Source organism: Passer montanus, unplaced genomic scaffold (assembly GCF_014805655.1).
Source record: "Passer montanus isolate IOZ18808 unplaced genomic scaffold, ASM1480565v1 scaffold28, whole genome shotgun sequence".
NCBI lineage: Eukaryota > Metazoa > Chordata > Aves > Passeriformes > Passeridae > Passer > Passer montanus.
The window spans coordinates 9445926-9471612 of record NW_024367483.1 but is presented as its reverse complement, the minus strand read 5'-3'; the positions used below and the strand labels follow the sequence as shown (position 1 = coordinate 9471612).

Below are 25687 nucleotides of genomic sequence, written 5' to 3'. Positions count from 1 at the left end.
TATAAAAGGGTATGGAAAAGTGATACTTTTTTCCACTCCATGCTGGCTTTCCACTTGATTCCAGTGTTGCATGCCAAATACAATGGCTGTATGGATGGGATGGAGGGTCCTGCTCTCCTTCTTTCTGTCCAGGATATGTTCTGGATTATCAGAGAACTCCACATGGAAGCTTATATTCCCCACTAGAAATAGCTGACTTCTCCTCCACACCTGAGTTTTAGAGATCTTATAAGGCAGTATATAGTGGTTTTCTTCATTTTCTCACTCCATGTCATCAAAGGCAAATGATCCCTTTTTCTTTCTTGGCACTGGCAACAGGAAAAAAACCTCACAAATATTGGACATCTGGAAGTAGCAGGTGCTTAAAAACAGTTGATTTCAACAGTACAATGATAATTTAGACCAGCTGAAAAACAAGGAGAAAATAAAATCTCTGGAGCTATAATGCACTCACATGGGCAAAAAATATGCAAATATTTCTGTTGATTCTCTACTGGACTTCCAGACTAAATAAGGATTTTTAATCCCTAAAAATCCTGAAAAAGTTATCAGAGAAAAAAAAGCCCAAGACTTTCACGCAGTTGCAAACATTAAATACCAGAATTATCCATTCCTAGCTCAATCCCTAAACCATTTGTTGTACCAGACAGGGATAAAGAAGCAATATGAGAATCTCCAGGCTGAGTCAGGGATTACTGCATGTTGAATGCTGCTGTGGGATCTCTGCTACCCTTAGAGGGGGTGTCACATGTGTTACCTTTATGCAGGTCAAATCAGTTATTATGCATAAAATAACCTGGTCCACCCAGCAAACTGCTCTGTTTCACAAACTTCTTTCAGACAGTGACTTACATTTTCCCTTCTCTCAGTTTCACACTGTAAATCTTGGTGGATTTTTTGGTTGCTCCTTCCTCAAAAACTTGAGAATAGGTATGGATACAACTCTATTGCTATAGGTATTCTGACCTTTATCTACCATGCACAGCATGATACATTTTTCCTGGATTTGATTGCTTTATCCTTTTCCATCTGATTTCATGCATGTCTTCAAGGATTTATATTCTTCTCCAAGTGAGAGCTGGAGCTCTGCATTGTTAGATGGTCTATTGACCAGCCTGGTTTGTGACATGAAGAATTTTCACGTGGCTCTTGAGTAGCCAAGTCAGTATTTCTCCCACCTTTTCACCTAGCAAGTGCAGGCCAACAGTTTTGGTTCTTACACACTTAAATCCTATCCTCAAACCACTTCCTCATTTTACCTGGAAATACTCACTTTCACAACATAATTATTTTATTCCAAATACCTTATAACTCAGTCTAAGGATTCCCAGGAACTTCCCTTAAGCAATTGTCTATATTTTGCAGCCCTGACTGAATCCAGCCATGCTGTTGACAGAGCACTCCAAGCTCCATGCATGGAACTGTACTTTGCTGCTGCTTTTTTGTAGTTATGGCACTTCATTCAGGACAGTGATTCATGAGAAAGACCCATGTACAAATCAAACTGGAAATCTCCAGTGATACACTGGCTCCTACACCACAAAACTCTAGATATTTACCCTTGATCAAAAAATGTTACGAGGCACAGCATCAAACTGCTACTCTCCCTTCATCTGCTAATTGTAGATCAGTATTTAGGGCTGTTATTGACATAGATAATTTCTACCAGGAAGATACTTTGGGGGTTTCTTTAGCGAATCAGCCCTCACAAACAGCAGAATTTCATCCTTTGTAACTCTATTAGAAAAAAGCAATCTGGTTTGTCAAGCAGGATCTGTTCTTCATAAACTCATGTCATTGATGGCTCTTGGCATTACTGCCCTGGATTTAGTTATTTTTCTCTCAATATTTGTTCAATTATTTTAACAAGCAACACAATTATAGTTTTAGCCTTTGATCCTGATATGAGCTCTACAAGAGCTTTACAAGTGTCAAAATTCAGTTAATTTCATGCCCCTTTTCACTTAGAGCACTGTCCAACTAACATGGAAGTCACTGAATATTTTACTCATTGAATAAATTAAATTTAGGTAAGACATAAAGGAACTTCTTTCATTGATACCTAAACCAGCTGAACTCTTTCCTTTGACTTTAAAGTGTTTTAACCCTGAGACCTATTAAAGGCTCAGCCTTCATGTGTTTCCATTAGTCTTCTTTCCCATGAACTCTTTCAGCTTGTGTTTCCTATCCTAATCTCCTTGGTCTGGTCTCTCTGGATCTTCCTGAAAAGCCACCTTTCCCTATCCAGAGTAGATTTTCTTCTGTGTCGTCCCTGGCTGTGTGATCGTTCATTTGCAGAGTTGTTTTCTCCATGCATTCCTTTTCCCAGAAGTTCTGAGCAGTAGGAGTCATGATTTTATGAAGGACCAAACTGTAGGTGGGTTGGTGTTACTGAGATCCCTTTGGCTTAGGAAATTGGGCTGAAATTCCCTGTAGAACACTTGAAACAGACTGCCACACACTTACTCTTATAATCCCAGGAGAAACCAGCAAGTGAGAGACATGTGAAAAGGGGGAAACAAAAGAAGGAGAAAAGTTTTTAGGCATTATAAATGCTTGCATTTGGCTTAAGGAAGGGGTAAAGGGTCAGCTTGGTTCTTGTTTTGTTTGATATGATTTATATATCTCTGCTGACAGCAACAGAGACCAACTCCACATTATGGATTAACAGCTTGGCAGTGAAGGACAGAGTCATTTATTTACTTTTCATTACAGAGTTCATGGGGTTTGGACTCTCATATAGGACATGCTGGGAGATTTCTCTCTATTTTCCTAAATTTTACTCCTAAGAAGACCTTGGATGAGATGGCAGGCTTTGATTTGTGGACATTTGATATTCCTTTGTGTATTACATATTGTATTACTTGACCTTTGGGACATCTTAGAGAAGAGAGATAAAATAATTTTAAAAATGTAGGAAATATTTTATTGTATGAAAATTAGAATTAAACAATAAAAGCGGAGATTTTTGTTTCTTTCCTCCTCTGGATGTAAGGACTTTTTGAAAAAAAACCAACCAGCCTAAACCACTCAACTATAACCTTGCACATCAAGTCTTGAACTCAGGCAATTGCTTATGGCTGAATCACATGAACTATAAAACAGTTCATAAAGGTGGATCCTCACCAAGAGCGGCATTAGCTAGGTTCACTAGAAAGTAGGGTTTTAAAATTGAAACTTGCTTTTTCATGTGATATTTTGACCTTTCAGTTTCTTGGCACTGCTTGGTCATAATTTTCCTTTCTCTCCCAGCAAGTGTCACAGGAATTTAACTTTTTGCTGGCTAACCTGGGAGCCGTTGTATGCACAATATTCATTGAGACAATATCAGAGGTGGCAGTAGCATTCCAGACTGAAGTCAAGACAACAAATTTGATAATGAGAGTGTCCTGGTTGTTTTTGTTTATTTCCTTCCACTTCAGCAGAGATTTGAATTTGTGTTTGGGGAAGGCTGGATTTTATCCTTATTTTCTTTTCTTTTCTTTTATTTTCTTTTTTTTTTTTTTAATTTTATCAAATATGTTTGTTTATGAACATTTGAAAATGACATCTTTGGATTTCTAGGAGATATCTTGGCAGAGGAAAGGACTATATAGATCTTCACATGCACATTTCTGCAATCCAAAAAGAAACTGTAAGACCACCAAAACCTGGCAAAATAAAGTGTAATAAAAAATGACTGTTCCCTTTTTCCTGCAACTTACTTATTCAGAATATTAAATAAAAATCTGACAGATGGAAATATTTAGATTGGCGCTCAGAGAGAAGATGCAGTATTATCAAAATGGTTTCTACTCTACTTTGTAGTCTCCAATGCCTCCATTAAAAAAGCAGGAGGCAGAGTTATTCTAATGGAAAACATTTTATTTGCATTTATATGGGAGAGTGGAAACCAAAGTTTAAAACCACAAATTACTTTATATGTAACATTCTAGCTTTGGGATTTAGAGTGTCCAGATGTGAAGAAATATCAGGTATTTTGAACAGAACTTATTTTCCAGAGGAAAGGAGAGGTTGAAATACAAACAGATTTGCTCTATTCTCTAAACTACCTCAAAATCAAAAATTGATATTAAGGAGTGTGCTATTGGAAGATCTGGGTCAAATAACCAAATAGATTAAAAAAATAGGAAAAAGTTTTTGCTTAAATTAAAGGTTCCTAGATTTCTCATCCAGTCTCACTTCAAAATAGATTTTAGTTACTGATAATTTATATGTAGCTAGGTGAAAAAGATGGTCATTCATTTTGGAAATTAATCTCATAAAATCTGAATCATAGCCTTACCTCTAGTCAACATCTTAATAGGAGATTAGCTGACATAATTAGTGCATACTGTGATTTTATTCAAAAGAAGAATCATGCTTAAAGGTCATGTTTAAATAAATACAAAAAATGGAGAGAATATCTCCACAGACGGTGTCATATGGAGAAGAAAAGGACAAGTTGCACTGGGTGAGGTTTCATCTTGAAATAGGAAAGAAATATTTTACAGTAAGAACTCACTGGGACAACCTCCACAGAGATGTGTCAGAGTCCCTCTCTCTGGTGGTGTTCAAGATGTGACTGGACAGGGTGCCAGACATTCTGCTGTAGGCTCCCTTTCCCATGAAAGGTTGGACCAGAGCAATTTTCAAGGTGCCCTTCACCCTGGGCAGCTATATGATTGTTTGGATATGAGAGAAATCGTGGCTGCCCCACCCCTGTAAGTGTTTGAGGCCAAGTGGGATGGGGGTTTGAGCAAGCTGGTCTAGTGGACAGTGTCCTTCCCATGACAGGGAGGTTGGAACGAGATGATCTTTAATGTCGTTTACAACCCAAATCATTCATTGATTCCATGGTACTATGATTCTGTGACTCTATGATCCATGCTGCTGGAGTGTGGATGTTTGAGAGTGAGGTGAATGCTATATATGCTTATTCTTTTCAAGGTGATGAATGAAAAAGTACAAAAGTACAATTGAATGAAAACGTGCATTTCAAAAGCATTTTGAGATGAAAAATGCTGAGGAGCACTAGAGAGAAGACTGAATTGTATTTTTCTTAGCTCTTTACCATTTACAAAATGTACCACTGCTTTTCAAGTAACCTCATTTGAAAACATTTGAAAGGAGAAATTCTAGTAGGTGATGTTTCCAAAGGTCCTGCCCTCAGTCATGCGTGGCATTAGAAAACATCCGTCAAGCTGATGGGCTTCATCTCCCAGAACAGTTCCTCTGGTACTTGCCATTCTAAGGCTGTCACAGACATTTCCTCTCTAGCAGAATTCATCTGCAGCAGGGCAGTATCTAAGAGGTTTATTAATAAAAGATTATACCTCCACTGTATTCTATTTGGTTTCATATAAATAATTTAGACACAAAGGAGTTCCCTGGTCCTTTTCACAGACTTGAAAAAAAATACAGTGCAATGCCAAAGAGGATTGTGGCAAATCAATCTGTTCTTACATTCTCTTACTAAAGATACATGAGTAGTTACAGAAAAAGAGGGAAAAAGATTGCCAGAAATATAAAATATGAAGTACAAAGTGAAAAGAAACATAGACGATGACAAAGGCACATCACAGAGTAAGAAAACAAGAGAAAGTGGTTTTATTGATACTAATGCTGGTCAGAAGGTTACTGTTGAAATATTCTCTTTTTCATACTATACTTTGAAATGAAACTAAATCAATTTCATGGAAAGAATGCCTCAAACCACAGAAATAATTTAGCAGCTTGGCTGACCAGGGCTCTCACCTGAGGCTGGAAAGCTTCTCCATGGTGATAACTCAGAGCAGGGCTTTGAGTAGGTCCGTGACCTCATCCAGGGGTGGTTTGATCAGTCAGAGGTTCTACTGCAGATGCCTCTTCTTCTTGGCTATGAACTTGAAAAGATTCCTGATGGATGAAGCCCATCAAACCCTTTTTGCAAAGGATTTTGGGATTTGGTCCAGAACCAAATCCCATTGCTGCAATTTTAACAGCTGCAAATGAGCTATTCTGATCTGCACCAGCCAAGGAACAGAGACAGAGAAGGAACCTCACAGACTACATGTCACAGCTGCCTATTTCCTCTCTTTGCTCATTTTCTTTTTGTTACCTTAGAGATACCTAAATTAAACCTTCAAGAAACCAAATTTTTCACTTCTTAACTCTTCTCTCCCTCTCTCATTGCTCCTCAGCCAAAAGAAGCATCCTGCAAAACTGCTGGGTTGGTCTACACCTAATGCTTTTAAAAAAGTTTCTGAAGATCTGCCTCCAACATATTCCATCCTATCCCCATAAACAAGTACCACATTGTATCAGTGGTCACAGCTCACATGCCTTCAAGCAAGGGCAGTACTTATCCTGGCACAATCACATCTGTTGAGGTTACAAATTCAATGCACCATGAAGGACACGCCTGATGATTTTATTTAGGTGGGAATTTGCAAAGGCAGGCAGTAGAAGTTTTTATATCCTACAGCAGGAATAAAGCTAGAGCCACTTCCAACAATTTATAGGGAGTCAAAGTCACATTCCATGGAAGTAACAGACAACTTTTTCACATGCAAATCCTGCATCTAGGAAGAAGTCCATGGAGAGGTAACATCATGCCGTTACACTGATGATTAACTCCTTTCCAGTGCTGAGGGACTAAAAACCTCATGGGAGCAAAAGTGAGCCTTCACGCCAATCAAAACCAGTGTTTCACAATCTTTTTTTACTCAAGTAGTTGCAGTTTTTGTTTATTCCCTGGTTATAATTAGAGAGGAACAGCAAAAAAACCTCCAAAATAAATATAGGGTTTTTGGTACTTGGTACCAAAAGTTCTCTTGGTTCTTTTGTACCAAAGAGCTCTTTAAAACTTCCACATGAACACTGCTTCCTCTGTTATGGGAAATATTGCATGATTCTGTGTAAAAAGCTAGAAAATATAAGGTAAATCCTCTATTGCTAACACAAGCATTCTAACAAGCAGTCTAGTAATGTACTGCATTTATAATTTCCTTGATTTGAAAAAAAAAAAGAATATTCCTATGTCAGAAAAACAACGCCTCTTAATTAACTTTTAATCCTGCCCTTTTGTTGCTGAGCTGTCACCTATAGTTGGCAATAAGCACTTGCCAACAACTTTCATTGTGTTTCATGTCATACTTTGTGCACCTCATTCTAGAAATCAACATTACATTTATATCACTTTTATTTTATGGTGATAACAAAGAGTGAATCTACTAATGCTATGGAAGTACTTAAGGAAAATAGCCTGCCTGCCTTCACTAATTTTGTGTAAGACTAATCCTAGAATTCTGTTATTCTGTATTTAAAAATATTAAAGCCAATACACAAATACAAGTCAATTGCTTTTATAAATTCATTAGAAAGTGCTGACCATCCTACAAAGCAGAACCTCTTGAAAACTTACTTCCAATATCCATGGTCCAAATGACCTTTTTCTTCTTATAAAAACAAATACAACTCTCAATTTGGCTTTTCAAAAGCATAATTGATTCCTGTGCACAGGTTTCCAGAGCTGTAAGTGTCAAAATACTTAATAAAAGATATTAATTCGTTATGAGATTAAGAATTCAATAATATTTTTCTATTATTTTATATAAAATATTGAATGTATAGAATTATTGCCATTATTTTTTAATAAGAACACAAAGGATCAAATATTGAACACAGTTAAGGCAGCTTAAAAAAGGGGTTTGCTCACTGATCCACTACAAAGTAGATTAGTCAGCGTTTGCCTGCCAAATAATGCCACTATAATAGTGGTTTGAGAAATTGATGCTGAACATTTAAGGCATTTCTGGTAGTGTCACTGCTCTGTAGGGTTACAAATGTTCTAAAACACATTCAAAAGTTTCTAAAGGGCAATATTTTTATTCATAGGAAATGTAATGTGCCAAGAGCACCTTGTCTGTCACTTTTTCATCCAGCTGTATGATAACCCCTTTTTTGCCTTCTAGTCTTACCTGTAGATGTTTTTCCTCTATCTTTCCTAGCTGACTGCCTCTGGGTTCACTTCTCCATTAGGGATTTATAATTTAAATAAGAATATATATGAATTATCTTCTGGAAAAAAAAAAAAAACCAACTAGTTATCAAGATCTTTATAAAGCCTCCGGCACTATAGAAAAGCCAGGATGCAAGGCCAGTTGATGCCTCAGGCTTATGGCAAAGGGCAGCATAACTCACAGTCTGGGGGAGTGTATGAAAATAGATATGTGTGTTATTGAAGCTGAAGAGCAAAGGAATTCCTTGGATCCCAAGGACTGCAGTGAGAACACAAAGTCCCTCCATGCTGATGGAAGACAGAAGTTACTTTTGTGGCCTGAAGTCTTGGGTGAGCCTCTCACAGTGAGAGATGCTTCTTTTCAACACACACAACAGATCAGATGCTTGTGGCAGGATGAGTTTATGGTGCAACAAGAAATTGCAGTGACCTTTGTAGTTAAAGAGCATCTTCATCTTTTCAGGAGAAAATGGTGACATAAAATGTCTGGCCAGCCCATTCTTACAACCCCCAGAAAACCAAGCGGCTCAGTGATTTAGCTCTAGACATTTCCCCCACTATTTTGAAATAAGGTACAAGTCTATATTCCTTGCAAGCTAGATAAAAAGGCTGCAGCATTGCTATTTGTGTTGCTATAGCACCAGGTATGCGGTTAAATGGATAACATAATAATTTTTTTCATATAAAAAACATAGCTCTAAAAAAAAACCAAACAATGGAATTATTGAATTGTTAAGTTTGAAAAGACCTCTAAAATCACCAAGTCCAGCCATCAACCCAGCACCACCACTGTGCTCACCATTAAACCATGTCCTTTAGTGCCTTATCTACATGTCTTTTAAATTCCTCTGGGGATGGTTACTCCACCCCTTCCCTGGGCAGCCTGTTCCCGTGCTAGACATACCTTTCTGGGAAGAAGGTTTTACTATATGATCTAAACCTCTCCTGGTGCAATTAATAACTTTTTCTCTTGTCCTCTCACTGGTTACCTGGGAGAAAGGACCAACCCCTACCTGGCTACACTCTCGTACCAGGGAGTTGTAGAGAGTGATAATCTCCCTGAGCCTCATCTTCTCCAGGCTGAACGCCCTCAGCTGCCTCTGCTACTCCTTATCAGAGTTGTTCTCCAGATCCCTCCCCAGTTCCTTTGCCTTTCTCTGAACACAGAAAATATATTCAAATAAAATTTAAAAGAAATATGTATTCAAATCCATCCAGATTTTCAAGGGTACTGTGTACCTGCTATGATTGAGGGAATTTGATTATGATAATAATCAAAGCACACCTTTTTAGAAACTTCATCCTTTGATAGGACTTCTCTCAAGAATATTGATCTTTACCTTTCTAATTTAGAGAAAACCTCTCTTTTTTAATTTGTATAAGACTCATTATGATTAAACTGTCTTCAGCTATTTCTTAGGTTCAAACACTAACTTGAAATTTAATTTACAATAATATTCTATAAAACAGGGGAAAAAAAATCCAACAACCCTTCTTGATACAAGCAATTATGCTTTAGTTGAGAAATGAAGGAAAAAAAGAGTCTCCCAAGACTAGTTAAATAAAACACTTAACATTGGAAAATTATCTCTTTTTAAACCTGTTTTTCAGACCCTTTGAAGTCCTTGTCTCCATGTATGCCAGAAAGGGGATCACAAAGACTTGGAAGGTTCTATTGTGCCAAGCTTCCTCCTGTAGTCACTACGGACAGGCGTGTCCTCCAAAGGCTAAGTGAGAATACCAGTCCTGGGATCTCTGCATCAACCCTGGAGCAGACTCAGTCACTCCATCAGCAGCAGAGGGTAGGAGAAGGCTGGCCTTTCTAGGCAGAGGCTGGGCTTTGAGAATATCCATCTTGAGCATCCCTGGCATTTCTCTGTTCCCAGGAGCACTCTCAAGTTTCAAGAAAGGTTAACATTTCTGGGATGAAACAAATTTCAAAAAGAACTTCTATCAGATTAGGAAATCAAGGCTCCTAAAGGTGCTGTTTTAGCAACTCTCAGAAAACTTCCTGTGAAATCACCCAGGAAACTATAAAATATATTTTTATGAAGTACTGAAATCTGAAGTAAGGACCCTTCTTTTCCCTTTCCCTTTCCTTATTAATTTGAAGTAACCCAAATAATGAGTACATATTCTAATATCAGATGCAAAGGGCAACCACAAAATTTATTGTAAGTTTCTTTCCTGCTAACACTTCTTTAAAGTTTCTCTTTCTGGATTTAAAAAGGATGAAAGGGTGCCCTAATTTAAAAGTAGAAACATGTGACATAGAAAGAGAAAAACAAGAGCTGGTTGGACAGAAAAAAATGAGAAAAAAGGAGAATAAGAAAGTAGACCTGGACCTAAATTTTTCATTTGTTAGTGTATTTTAGTCTTTTAAGTGTTCTGGTCTAAGTGACTCTAACAGAAAGGCATGAATACATCGTGCAAATGAGTATCAAATGAGATGTCTTCCTCAGGCTCTGGAAAGCTGCCACTGCAATTTTCTATTGGTCTTAGAATAGTGTCTCTTATAGAAACAAACCAAAACAATTCTCAAGCTTAACAGAGGGAAACCCCACGGAAATTTAACCCCATGTAATTTCATATAGCAGCACAAAGCAAAATGGCAACTTGGAGAAGGTTTGTATAAATTTAAGGATCAGAGGAAGTACTAATCTAATGCCATCAGTACACTCTTTGAATGAGAGAGGTGTCAAAAAATCATCATCAGAAGAGCTTTCTGCCTTTAGTACCACAGATGAAATTTAGCATTGATCTGTCAACAGAGAAGATCTACTTTTAAGGTGCTTGTAAAAATGAAAAGAAAATTTAAGTAATGGTTTTGAAGAGAAAGAGACTTTTATTTTCCTGTGTCCTTGTTTAGTAGGAGACATTTTTATCTTCAGCAAATTTTCTCCAAGACTCTTACAAAACCAAAAAAGGATAGATATAATTTGCGAAAATACTGCTTATAACTATGGCCTGTGTAGAGGAATGCAGGTAGATTCATGAACCTGTAAAGCTTCCATGGGCATATTAAAGCATGATTTACTCTGTCAGTGCTGTCCTGTGCACAAGATACACTAGTAAAAATCTGTATAAATGTGTCCTTTTCTGTACAAATATATGTACTGCGTATTTCACATACATTTATAAATTTGGAGAGATACATTTATGTACCTCATGAAGATCAAGTGAATTTCAATAGTGTGCATAGGCAGCACAAAATAAGTTTAATATTTATGAAATATGGTTCCAATATATTCTAAAGTAAATGAACATAAATTAAGCATATTAAGAATCATTTAAAAAAGTTACATATTGCTTTCTTTATGTACCATAACACTTTTGGATATTTTCCAAACATTTATCAGAAAAATTGCTTCAACAGTCTATAAAAGGCTTCTATACATTTTCATAAGTGTTCCATGCCTTCCAATATTCCTTTCCCAAATAAAGTAGAACATATGCTTATGAAAATATCTTCCACATTTCCTCTTGATATATCCAATACGCATATCAATATTATTTTTTGCCACACATTACTTTACCATATATCACATTTTCATACATATACTTTAAACATAATCAAAATATTTCAGAACATATTGCTTCTGCCATAGGAAACACAAGAAAATCTGCCATCAGTGGTCACCCAAGAGACCAACAGAAAAAATAAATCACTGCTTAACAGAGGTGGTCTTTTACTGCAGCCAAAGCAGCAGCGTGCATTCAATACTTGTGGGAATACATTGGTTTGGTTTTCTTAAGACAAGAAATGGCTTAAACAGGGTGGTCCCATGAATAACTCCCTGTCTCATTTACTTGATGATAAATTCAAATATAACATAATAAGCCTTACCCATATGCAACACGAGTTCATGTGAGCTAGGCTGATCATAAAGGTGCATAGACCAAGTCTGAAATTCAGAATGCTTACCCTTCATGACAGTATTTTTGCTTTTCCTTTTTCTAAAGTATCAAAGAGAACGTAATTTTGAACAAAATTACAAAGGTGTTTTTTTGTTAACAATTGCATTGTTGCTTTTTTTCCTCAAAATAAACCAAATATTCTTTAGCTGTTCTATGTTTCCATATCTAGCTTTTATCAATAACTGAGAAGAAAAAAAAAAAAGAGGAGTAAGAAAAAACCAACCACCAAATCTTTTAAATGTCTCAGATTTATTTAACATAGCCTTTACTTCTCCACCAATAGTCACATGTATTCAAGGCCCTGCAGCCTTTATGTCACTCGTTGCTGAATTAACCATCATCATATTTTCTTTTCCCCCTTGGTAGCATTGAGGAAGGAGTCTGCAGTTTCCACTAAAGAAGTCCTGGTAAAGTTGGACACCAGATAAGAAAGTTAGGAGAACAAAACAGTGAAGCCAGATGGACACAGAGAGTGAGTGGGGAGGAGACAGAGGAATAAGAACTCATACAGCTTTCAGGATAAAAAAAAAAGTAGTATTGGAATCTCATGAATAAGCTGGAGAAAAACATAATTAAGAGGGTGTAAGGGCTGATAGCAGCCAGCAAGAATGTCCCTCTAACGTCAGTGCTGCCTTCACTCTCCCGGATGTGAGAAGTGTGCTGGCACAGCTAAGGCATGGCCACGCCTTGAGGAAAGGCCAAGGCCCAGCGAGACCAGCTCGGCAGACACAGGTGGAAGCAAGGCCTCAGAAATTCCACAGCTAATTGTAAAATGGCAAAGGGGCTTTTCTTGTGTTGTTTCACTTTTCAATTTATAAACCCTGGGGCTTTCAGAATAAACCTTTGAGCATAATAAAACATCTCCTGCTAGAGCAGGTTGCTCTTAGCAACCACAGAAATCCCCCACACGCTCGTTTCTGATGTTACCAACTACTTGCTCTGTTTGCCACTGCCGGGCCCTGCAAATCATCATTAAAAAGCAACAAAGCCTACGAGCCCACCCAATTGTGATTTGGTTTGCAGTCTGAGGGTTTGTGTGCTCTTGGTCTCCTCTCAGCTCGTGCATTTCCAGGCTATGAGTGATCAAGAGCACCTGCTCATTCCTCCTCCTCCAGATGCACATGCACAGGCTTTTGGCTGACCAAGGCTGTCTGCAGTGCTGTCAAGCACAGGCAGGCCCATTGCTATCTAGCCTTTGTTCCTCCTAGAATAAAGATTTGCAATTTTCTCAGTGTTGTCCTGGTGATGGGGCTTTTTTTTTCCTGTGGGCACCTGGACCTCATGGCATTTTATGCCTATGGATACTCCAAGGAAACAGAAACTTCAGAAAACCCTTTTAAGCAGTCTGCAAGGAATGGTAGTCACTCTCTGGAAGTTTTTCAATGAGTCTTTTAAGTATCATTTGCTGCAGTTTTACTGTTCTATGTGAAACAAACCAGGAAAGGTTAGAGGGGGACAGTCTGATTTTCCCAGTGCCTTGCTGAGCATGAGCATCATCCCTGTGGGCCACTTGATGCGTTGGAAAGGGAGTTTGTCTGTCCCAAACCCCACTCACACCCATGCATATTTCTGGGTTTACTTGACTATGCAAACACAGGAACTGCAGAAGCTCCCAGCATAGGAAGGACAAGTGACACAACTAACTACTTTCAGCAAGAGCTGCTGTCCAGGGCAGTCCAAAATGATCATGAAACACAAGCTGAAATATGTCTGAAACAACTATTAAAAAAAAAGAGTGAGAAAACTATACTAATGTTCAGAAAGATGTTACATTTCAGCACTGGTCAAAGGATGTGATGAGCTTGGGAAGTCTTACTAGTCTGATGTCAAGATTATCCCATCTCAAACTTTACCAGTAAGGATCTCACACACACTTAAGTTCAGAGTTCAAATCTTTGAGGAGCTCATGGGAGCAGAAGGGACTTAACAACTTTCCATTTCATAAGAAAAATTTGACAGGGTGTCAGAAGTAGTTTTTCAAGTATGACATTACTGTGCCTTGGGAAGACTATACCAGAAATCCAGTGGTTGGAAAAGCCCACCAAACCTGAAAAAACCCAAAGACAAAATGACCCTTGAACTCAGCCTGGCCTGAGCAGAACCAGACAATGAAGAGAAGTGACTTGGCACCAGCAGGAAACACTACCCAGCCGTCCAGCGCCAGCACCTTCCTTTCTTCCCAGTTTCTCATACTCTAAGAATATCAGAGTAAAAAAAAGAAAATGAGAAACAAAACTCCCCCATGCAACTATTTCTACTAAGATGTATTCAAATGGCTAAAACAATTTAATAATAAATAGCTTTGTTTGTTTGGATACAGTTTTACGTTCCAAATGTTAGCCTGAAATGAGTATTTATAGCAGAGTTTAAAGTTCCTGCAAATAGAGGTTTATATTTATAATGAAAAGGTTGACGATCTTTTACTGTAGCTATATTAGCAGATCATTCAATAATAAAAAGGTGTTATTTTTATAGGAGCATTTCTCATATCACTCTAATCTAGTTAGGAAAGAATGAACTTTATGGGGTGAATGTACAATTAACACAAATATTCATGCCAAAAGATCAAACACTAGATCATAAGATCAGTCTGCTTTGCATACAATTTCTCGTAGACTGTCTGATTTTAGATTTTTACCAAAGAGAAATACAACACCTTCTTCTATAAATCAGACTTGTTTAAGTCTTCATTATTTTTTATAGTTGATATGTTGCATAGAATAATTTTTACTCCAAAGAAGTTCAGGAACAGGCTTCAATGGATTAATAAATTCCGTCAGTGGTAGTGAGTGGACTAACAGCAAAATATTAATAAGAGGAAATGTACATGCAAATTCAATAACTGGCAGGATTTTTTAATGCATGTCATTTGGAGCACAGTATGAAGGTGGCCTTCTAGGACCTATTGAAAAGAGGACAAATTCTGGTTTCACAAAAAAAGAGGGGAAATCCTCTCAAAAGATAAAGGTAATACTAAGAAGAAACCTGGGATTTTTCTAAACATCACATGAGCAAATACTGTGTAAAAACCGGGACGTATTTCCCTCCTTATTTGTATCAGCCCAAAGCCACAAAATGTAGCTCTGTAGAAGGGGTTGTGGTGGTGAAGATCTCCCCAGACCCAGCATGCAGGTCAGCCTCTCTGCAAAGCTAAACCTGGGGCAATTCTTGTAGCTCTTTTCTCTCCCCAAAGAACTATCAACAATACAATTATCAGCATCATCTACTCTAACCCATTCTCATACTTCTTTATTGTCTGGTGTCTTCAAAGCTGTCCCAGAAGCTCCTCTCCTAACACAGACAGGAGGGTATTTCTCAGGGTGGGCTGTGGGTGTCATGTAATACATGTAACACATATTTTGACAGTGCGAGGAATCTGTCCCTGAAGCCCTCACCCAGGTCACCACTGATCCAACAGCCTTGACCAAAGCCTACCTTTGGTGGCACTGCTCCAGGTCTTCCCACAGCGTAAATCTGTGGAGCTGTAACTAGGGCTAGACCAAAAATGAGCTTTCCAAAAGGAAAAAAGTCACTGCAAGTACTCTTGTGAAGTACTCCCTGTAGGGCAATGAACCTGTCAGTCAATAAATATAAAAAAGCCCTAGCTCCACAAGCACTTACATACCTGCTTAAATTTAAGCCTCTGAGTAGTCCCTCTGTGTGTCAGTGGGCCTTCACACTTGAAAGCAAGCAAAATCCATGAGTGTTTATAGGGTCAGGAAATAAAGCACTAAAGTTGCTGCTCCTCTCCCACACCATCTAGAAGAATTAAAAGCATATCCTCTCAATTTGTAAGATTCATTGTAAAAGAATGCTATAGTATGGGCCTGTTTAAATGCTGTAAGAGAAGGCAAAAAGCATCTATTTGTTTTCTTCACCCTATTTCAAATTCAGTGTTGCCTTTTGCTTTCTCTTGCTTTTTCTTGCTTGTTCCATTTGTACTCTCTTCCTTGTTTTTAACTTATTCATTTTGATTTGTAATGATAATAAATAGCCTGAAAGAGGAGCTGATTATTAGTTACTTTGGTAATTTAAAAATAATTTGGCCTGAAGAGAAAATATGTTGTACCTCTTGGCTGCTTAGTTCTTGAAACTCATTGGAGTTTGTTCCTTTCTTCCATTGAAGTGATAGTGTTAAACTGTATGTTGCTACCCAAAGTCAGCATGTCATGGTGATAATGTGAGAAAACATCTGTATGAGAGCCTCAACGGTTATACTGTGGCCAGGTGTTGTGGTTTGAGGCTGAGTTAAACAGAGTTTAGCAGGTAAAGCAGAAGCAACATGTGTAAGCAAAGCAAAACAAGGAAACAAGTCACCACTTCCCATGGTCAGGTGCTCACCCATCTCCAGGAAAGCAGGGCTTCATAACATATAATGGTGACTTGGAAAGACAAATGCCGTCAATCCAAACATCCATTCCTTCCTTTCTTCCTCCAACTTTTATTGCTGAGCACAACAACAAATAGTATGACACATCCCTTTGCCCCAGCAGCGTCCCTGGCCAGGTTCTTGCACACCAGCGTGCTGAATATCTGAACAACAGATGACTTGGCTGATGCAGGGGCTGGAGCAGAAGAGCCTGGAGCAGAGCAGTGGGGAATGTGGAGCCTTGCTTGGATGGCAGCTCTGGGCTGTTCTTGGAATCCTTGTCCTCCTCTTGGTGCTGTGGTTTGGACTCAAGAAAATTAGATGCAATCCAGATAACAGTGGGCAGGAGAGCTCCAACAGCAACTTGGTGGAGGAGGAAAAAGTCAACAATGTTGTGGCAAGGAAAGAAGTAGAAAGAAACAATGGAAATGTGGAAGAAGACCACCACCAGAATGTTAAAAATAACCTTGGAAGCATTTCAGATGAGCTCATCCTGTTTCCTGTTGAGAATCTGGACCAAGGTTGCTCAATGATAATTGACCGGATGGGCAAACTCATGGAGATCTTCTGCCAAGGATTATCAGACAGTTTCTACCTGATGCCACAAGAATCTGTCGGAGTGGGCAGTGCTTTTGAAGGCTGGAGTCCCTGTGCACACAATGCTGTGTACCGTGTGCTTGTACCCCTGAGTCCCCCTCCAGGACACACCTTCCACCTGCAGCTGGACACTGCAGGGATGCCCCAGAGGAGCTTCTGTGTCTGTGTGGAGTTGCTGTGTACTTGCATGAGGGAGCAGCTGGGGAAGGACTTGCTATGTTTCCTCCACCACCCTGAGGAGGAGCTGAGAAGGAAACAGAAGCCCAGCCTCCTCCACACCCTCCGCACTGGCTCCTATCTAAATGTGGAGAAAACTGTCCAGTGGTTCTGTCACTTTGTGAGAGTAGCCTGGCTGCTTTTGCCTCAGTCCTGCCACTGGCATTTAATGTTGCAGCCTTCTAGCCATTCCTGTAAATTTCAGCTAAGCAAAGACAAGGAAAGCCTCATGGCTGAGATAATCTTTGGAGTGCAGCAAGGAGACTCAGACATCTTTGCGGGCAGCCAGCCATCACAAGTAGGCATGGCAAGAACAACGTGGCTGGAGACTTATGCCGTAGTAGAGGCAAAATTCTTCAAGCACATTTCCAAGCAGATCCCCCGGACAGCTGGCACTGCAAGTGCCTGTGGCTCCTCGCTGGGAGCCACATGGGTGTAGGTTTTTCCAGCTATGCCCTGGAGACTGTGGTGATGCATCTCCTGAGCACTGTGCCCCTTACTCAGTGGCGCAGGAAGGATTTAGGGCAGCGGCTGATGGATATCTAGAAGTACCTCCACGGCTCGTTGAAGACAAAACAACCGGACCACTTTGTCATAGGCTACGAAAGGTTTCCTATGGAGATCTGTTTGCCCTCCACTTTGTGTCTGGCTTAACCACTGAACCTCTTTCAGCACCTGGCCAGCAATGTGGATGCCCATGCGAAGGCCACGCAGGAGTACATTCACCTGCTGCATTGGCTCAAAAAACTGCTGATCCATTGAAAAAGATGCTTGTTCCCAGAGCTGTGCTTGTGGGGCCTCTGGACAGAGCTTGTACATATTAACCTCTGATAGTTTACAAAATGTACTATAAAGACCATTTAACAAGTACATTTACCATGTGTATTAAGACCCTTTATACTATTTCTATGTAGACCCTCCAGTTAGTGTATTTAACAATTATGAACTTTCCTTGCTGTTCTTTCAATGAATGTACTATTTAACTGGATTATTCCAGTATCTTGATTTTGCAAGCTCTTCTAGAAGTCAATCAATCATGCTGGATTGGTGAGTTGCACTAGTTGTGAATTTGTGACTGGCTGGCAGTAGAGACTGTTATAAAAAACACCTTTTTAAAAAAAGACACAAAATTCTCACTCCAGAGTGACCTTCTCAATGGTCTCCCTGGTGTGGCAGCCACAAAGACCATGTTGACTACAAAGATGATTTTTCCCTGTGTTTCCCTTGCACTCTCAGGCCATGCTGGCCATTTCTCATGGGCCCTGAAAGTCCCTGGAAACTCTGGATGGGCAGGGAGCAAGAAAGAGGCACTGCTGTTGTGCCTGCTTGTGTTCATTGGGGAGATAATGAAGATTCTGCTAATTCCAGACACTCTCCAGGGCTTTGGCACAGCAGAAATGAACTTATTGCACATGGAGTACACTGTGATCTTTTGCCAGTGGGAGTCACCCCGTGGAAATCAGCCCCCACACCTGCTCATCACCCCTGGGCAGTGTCTCTTTGCAATTGAGGTCCTCTTGCCCAGCAGGAACAGCGATCCTGCCATGGAGAAGCCTCATGCCACCACCAGGATATTCACTACTTTGCACCCAGTGATGCCACAAGTGGCTCCAAAACCTGGTAAGAAAATTGTAAAAACTTCTCAAATGAAATAGGAAAATGCAGTGTGGTCTTCCAATACTCTAATTTGAAAACCCCCAACATATCTGGACAGTGATTTTATGGATAGAAATGTGTCTATTTTAAATAACACTTTTCATTAGCTAGAGATCTATGCATAATTATTACTAACACAGATATATTTAACAGTTCTTGTTCTAGGTATGCTTTTAAAAAAACCCTTTGGACAACTGCAATTTGTGCAAGAGGACAATTGCAACAGCAGTTTTTCAATAATTCATTAAATAGAGCTGGAGGATTGGCTGGTTGTTAAAAGATGCTGTTTTTGTGGATAGCTTACTGTGAAGGCATGGATTCTGTCCATATTTTCCAAAAAGAAAATGCTTAAAACAATCATTATACCTAAGTGAATATTAAATGCTGAAATTCTTTCTTCAATTCAAAGGACAATTATTTCTTTTACTGAGGTTGATGTCCATGATAGGATTTATAGTCTGGAGGAATACACAGTTCCTCAGGACACTAAAGCTAGTGAATTTTTATAATTTCTTGTATATAATCATGAATTTTATAGAGACCTTTGTCATTGCTTAAGCCTTATGCAGTTTGTAACTATTTAATTTTTTTTCTGCTCCATCAGCAGGCATATACATTTTACAGAAATGCTTTTCACTGTCCCATTTCCCATTTTAGAAAAATAAGACATAAATTCAATGCTTGGTTCTGAAACAGTCGAACTCCTCCAGTCTCTAATTTTTAAAGAGTCAGATAACCAATGAAAGCTTATATCTCACAGCAGTTTTTCAGCATGTTCAACTGAACTGAAGTACTGTTGATCAGCCCCTGTTATTAGATATTGATTCCCCTGCAAAAGTGACAAATTTCCTACAAAAAGCTGGGTAATTCAATGTACTCACCTCACACTGCACACATGTTTTCCATTAAAAAAAACATCAGGAACTAGCACATGTATTTAGGGAACAAGTTCTGTTTCTTTGTGCATGTGTGTTCCATAAAATAAATTTTTTCCGTACCATGAAATTGAACAACCTTATGTCCACTGCCGACAATGGAAAATAGTCATTGACTTCAACGTGCTTTATATCAGGCCCTCTGTACTTACTTCTAGCTGTTCCAAGCACACATTTCCCAGGGCCTAATGTGGGGTTAGTCACTTGAAATCATTCTGTACTTTAATAACACTTCATTATGGATGATAAAACTTCTTTCACAATAAAATCTTTTAAATACTGCTTTTGTTCAGGGAAACAAGCTCATGATTAATTCACTATGTGTATTTAAGAACTGCACCGTTCTCTAGAGCAGGTTAATGGTGAATTTTCTGCAACTAATACCTTCAATTTAATCACCAAGTTAATTCAATGTAAGAACATCAATGGTTTATTTGGCAAAAATACTTGCATGAAACATTATGAAAAAGGTTCAAGAGTGTAAATCCATATAGTGCCCTTTAAAGTTACTATTACCACACATTTATGAGAGTTAACAAAAAGGAATTACACTTCTTAAAACCAGAGGAGGAATGCTGTTACCGCAAGAAAAACAGTAGAATTCCCCAAGTTGAACATTCTCTTCTTGCTTCCTTATATGTCTGGATCCACAACAAGCCTTTCTTCAGCCCACTTTTCCTGTGTTTCTTTCTAAAATGTTAAAGAAAGTTCACATGCAGGGAAAAATCAAGCAACATTTCACCTATACCATTTTAAATTAAAGTACTTTAATTCTTTACTACTATCCAGATTTCCAGAAAGAAAGTGGCTTTTATCTTATCTGTTGTTTCGTAAACATAAAAGTAATCCAAACTTCATTGCTGTTGCTGTTGTTTTTCGTACTGATTTTATCAGATTGAAATCTAAAGTTTCTTCCCCTTATCAGTCACTCACAATTTTTGTTTAAATTTCTGAAATTTTTGTCTTGAGAGATTGAAGATATAGCACTGTTTTTCTCCCACATCCCTTAGCTTTGCATCCATATTTCTGCTACTTTGTACCTACCAGCACTTCAGTCATTTAATTATCTGATTTCAAAACTCTCATGTGTTGTCAGCGGTTCATTCAGATACGTACGGATCTCAAGGGCAGAAGGGATCACAGTGAACATCCATCACAGTCCAGCGCAGTCCATAGGACTGCTCTTCATCAGACTCTGCTTAAATTGAATGGTTATGCTTGAACTAGCCTGGGGCTTTTAGGAAAAGCAAATAAACAGCTATATCAGTTTAAAAGTTACCCACACTAGGGAAGCCAAACCAACATCCATTATATAGTTTCTGGCCTCTGGTTTTTAAAAACACTCTGCTTTCAGAATGATTTTTTTCACTTCATCTATCATATTTCAATTCTCCAAAAGCTCATTATAAATAATATTACTAAAACAACTATAATGGAGTTTTAAAAAAGGACTCTATTTTCTGTTAAACAAGACAGACTGTCAAAGAAGGAGATAGCTAGTTAAATGCCACTGATGAAAGATTTCATTTGTGATGACTGCAGCTCTCTGTCATATACCTGGGGGAATTCCAAAGTGATTAACTCCTTTTCGTGATTGCAAGGCAATGTGCTTCTTCCCCAGGCTATTCCCACTGTTTTCCCATGTGCAGCACATTGACTCAAGTTCCACTCACTTCTGGCACTGAGGCAACAGTCATTGCTATTGAGAAAGTGTTACCCTTCTTCTGAAAGCAATTCCTTCAGCAATTAGTCCCAGAGGCAGCAGAGTTGTGGCCATGCTTTACACAGTGATCAAGCCGAGCTACGGCAGATTTCTGGAGAATGTCTCAATACTCATGTTGCTCGTGTCCCTCATGTCATGTCCTGTCCTGAGCTCATCCTTGGCTCATGAAAGAACTTGGCTCATGAAAGACCTTCTGATTTCTGGAGAAGGTCTTCTCTCTTGTCAATACTTTCTCCAGAATATCCAGAGTAAGAAGTCTGAAACTTCAGTAACTTCACATAATATATCAAACCGGAATCCAACTTTTATCTATAGATTCTTATAACTTTTATTTTGAGCAACTGGCAAGTGTCTCTATTTTAGTACAGCAAAAAGGGAGGAAATTACATTTTCTTATTTTATGAGACACTGCAATCCTTTAGTCAAAACAGTTCAGATCACCACAGAAACTAGATAACGTGAATACATGGGCTCAAAATAAAGGTGAACCTATCACACTTAAAAAAAAAAGAAGTGTTAAGAATTTACTCAGAGAGAAAAAATTAAAAGAAAAATGAAGAAGTATTGTTAGGCTTACTAGAATGAGTTGCAAATTTGAAACAAAATTTTGTACTTTAATTATTTGGGCACAAGATTTCAAAGAGTTAAGGTTTATTTTCTTCTGGTCTTAGACTGAAGGCAGGTGAGGTTCAATAGTTATTTTAAGTAGAGTGCAGTCTAAAATTTCTAAAAAAGACAAGTGACAAGCCATGTTTTTTAACATCTGTTCATGCATATGGAATAAAGAGACTTATTCTTTTAAAAATACCAAGGATTCCTTCTTTCTTTTCCTGCACCTCCATTTCCCCCAGCTCTCAACTTCTGGTGTCATACTCTCTGTTCAGGGAGAGCTGATGGAAGCAGAATAACCAATAGCTTTGTTACTCTCTGTGGTGCATTTAAATCCTTCTCTCAAGCTGCAACAATAGTTTATGATGTGCCTGATGTGTCATCAGAATTGTAATGGTTAATTACCAGACACTGCAGAGACACAAAACTTAAGACACAGCCTCTTTGCAACAGAGGATTGGAGGCTCATCTGGAGATGAATGGGGGTGAGGATGATAAATGGCATAAAATTACAACTGTACTCTGAGTAAAACAAGGCTGAATGCTCCATATCTGGCATGTAGCAAGATTTTTTTTTCTTTTTAAATGCTATGCAGCATTTATTTTGCTTGGCTGGGGCATTCAAACATTATAAATTCCCTTTATGTATTAACCACTGCCCTCCTGGCAGGGACTTGAGCCAGCTGTTAATGGTTTTGTTGCTGGGGAAAAAAATAAATTAAAAAAATGGTGTGTCCTTGACATGTCACTGGTATAAATAAATATTTTCAGAGAAGGATGGAAGCTTAGATGCTATAATTTTTACTTGACAGATTAGGACAACCAGGTTGAGAGTATCTGACAGCTAGATACAGTCTGATTTATAAGACTGAGTAGGGAAGCATGACAGACATATGTATTTATTAAAGATACACTTACAAAACGTTCCAGTTTAATTTGACAACTCTGCCAGCTAAGGCCTCAGGAAGTGCAAGGATATTACTCTCTACATACCATCATTATGCTACGGTTTCAGCAGAAGCTAAAAATCAGAAAGAAATAGTTTTAGTAAATTGTATGCACATCCAGTAATAGATATAAAACAAGTGTATCTTTTAGCAAAATAAATTACAAAAGCTGAATTATTCCACATAGTCAATGTAGAAAAAAAATGAATATGTATAATACATAAATATACAGCACTGCACAGCATTATGACTATAATATTCAAGTATATATCAGGAGAAATACTGTCATGGCAACATATCGGCATAGAAATATTCTTTTAAAATTTATTTAATTTTGTGAATTTAGTTGTATAAATTCAAAGTGAGGACAGCATGCAAAGATTATTCCCCCCCCCCCCCCCCACAAAATTTACAAGAAAAATGTAGACATTCCTCTACCACTGAAATAATAGTCTAGTGTGTTTTACTTCTGAAAGTCAGCTTTCTTACTGCTGTCACTGCAGCTTACCTCATATTTATCTATCAGTCAAGATTTCAGGGAACCCAGACAATCTGTACTTTACATTTTTTCAGCTCCATAACAATTGTTTCTTTCAAACACAGGTTTTCAGCATTTCTTGTTGATACACCTAATCTTCTAGGAGAGAAAATAAACAAAATTAAACAGACTATCTCTTTGGCATTGACCTCTTCTTCCAGCATTTTCGGTAACTTCAAAAAAGTGAAATTATACCCCTAAAATTTCTGCAGTGCTGGAGCTACAAGGAATCCACATGCCCTTTGGGACAGCAACATAACCACAGTGGCATCAAGGAACCAACTGACCGGTAAAGCATTGTAGTTTATGAGTTCTGCCTCATTCTTTAAGAAATCTTCACCAAGAGAAACCTTCATCTACAAAGACAGTGACTTTTCTGCATTTTTACTAAACTCCTACTAAGCCTTCAGGCATTTCTTGAAGTATAAAATTTTCCTGGGGGTGTGGAAAGAAGCATCACGATTCAAGTTTTAAATTTTTAAGTAACAACACTGAAGAAGAGAAGCTATTTCACAAAGTTTTGATGTTGTCTCTCCCTTGTCTTTCCTGTTGAAATTCAAATTATCAATCAATTCTTTTTGGAATCTTAGCCTGCTGTTATCTACAGGAAACATATTTCTAGTGCAAACCAGTACTGTAGTGAGGCCAGTTTAATCTCCATGTAATAAATAGGGTACATACACACAGACAATATTAGATGAGTCCAGAAATCTTGGTAAACTTGGGTTAGACCAGACCTTAGCCAACCATTACAAATAACTCAAAGTTAAAAGCCAAAGAACCAGCATTTTGAGAAAACTCTTCCAATTAGGATAAGTGGAAAACTTTTACTCCCACAACTAGCGTAACACTGCAAATGAGGAGGAGCAAGAGGGAAGGGAAGGAGGCAGGCCTGTTGGCAAGACAAAACCCAAATAAATTGCAAAGCCTCACTATTTTGTGCAGTGAGATTGTTGAACAAATCAAAGTAGTTGAATATAAACCAATCTTAATAACTATTTGTTTAAAATTAAACAAATACATCTAATTATATTATCTCCCAAGTAAAAGTGATAGCCTTGTTATACTTTTCTGCAATCCAACTTTTTACACCTGCCTAAGTTTTCCACTTGGAGATGTGGCAGTAAGTCTTGATTTACCCTGGGAAAATCCTTCACACTTTTGCTTCTCATCTTTCTTACTGACAGCCAAGTACTAAGTCTATACTTAAAGAACTGCTGTGCATCAATAGACTATAAATTAGTAACTTTGATAAACAAGGGGAGAAAGGATTGTACAAGAAACTGATTCATCAAACAAAGAAAGAATGACAAGAAGTAAAGGAATGCAAAGGCAACTTTTTTTTTCCTACAATCTATTTCTTTTTTTTTCCCCAAAGGACAGCAGAAATTTGTGGACTACAGTTGTTAAAATTAATCTATAATAAGTAGGATCTCTCACCTACAGCAAGCTTTTGCTGAATTTTAAATCCTTTAAATAAAGTAATAAATGTTTATATGCTGTTATATACCTCAGATCCAGTGTGTTTACAATGTATCAGGATAACTCAAATACCTGTTACTATGCTAATAAAGAGTTAATGTAGTAAAGGCACATATATGCCATGAGTAAAATTTGCCACTCCATTTACATAGTCTGAGAGCAAAGAACAAAAAAACCTCTGTCCAGTTTGCAGTTGTATACAACAAAAAAATGTGCAGATTTTCAGTGAAGTGATTATCACTCAGAAGTATTTCAGAAACAGAAAGGAAAAAGTTTAATCCACTGAAAAGACTTCCGAGTGCACAGTTTATTTTTGAGAAGCTAATTTCTTCATTGTACCTGTCAATTTTCGATGCATTAAGAAGTTTTATCTCAGCTGATGACAGTAAAGATCATAGTTAAAATTGAAAAGAAAGAAAAAAAAATAAAAATCTTAAAAGAAAATTAAATTAAACTTTAGTCTGGAGTGCTAATCCAGGTCCAGACAGTATTTCAATAGATTTCCTCAGTTCAAATCCCCAACATATTTAATAAGAACTTTTGGGATTTGTTAAAAAGATACAGGCTACAACATGTAGGCAAGACTTCTTTCGAGCAACCGTCTTCATCACTGAGTTCTCCCAATTTCCTTTTATTTCTTTTTGTGGGCTTGAACCTCAAAAAAATATTGCTTTGTGTTTAGATAGAGGGAGAAAAGTCCCCATGTCTATTGCAGG

The 25687-nt window shown here is 38.1% G+C and overlaps 1 protein-coding gene across 1 annotated transcript; it reads left to right on the top strand.

The window, feature by feature from the left end:
* Positions 1–16443: 16443 nt before the first annotated feature.
* On the top strand, positions 16444–17735 carry LOC120504043 (inositol 1,4,5-trisphosphate receptor-interacting protein-like 1). Its single transcript, XM_039713175.1, is given in 2 exon segments — positions 16444–17461; positions 17464–17735. Coding segments are annotated over 2 exon segments (1290 nt in total).
* Positions 17736–25687: the final 7952 nt, after the last annotated feature.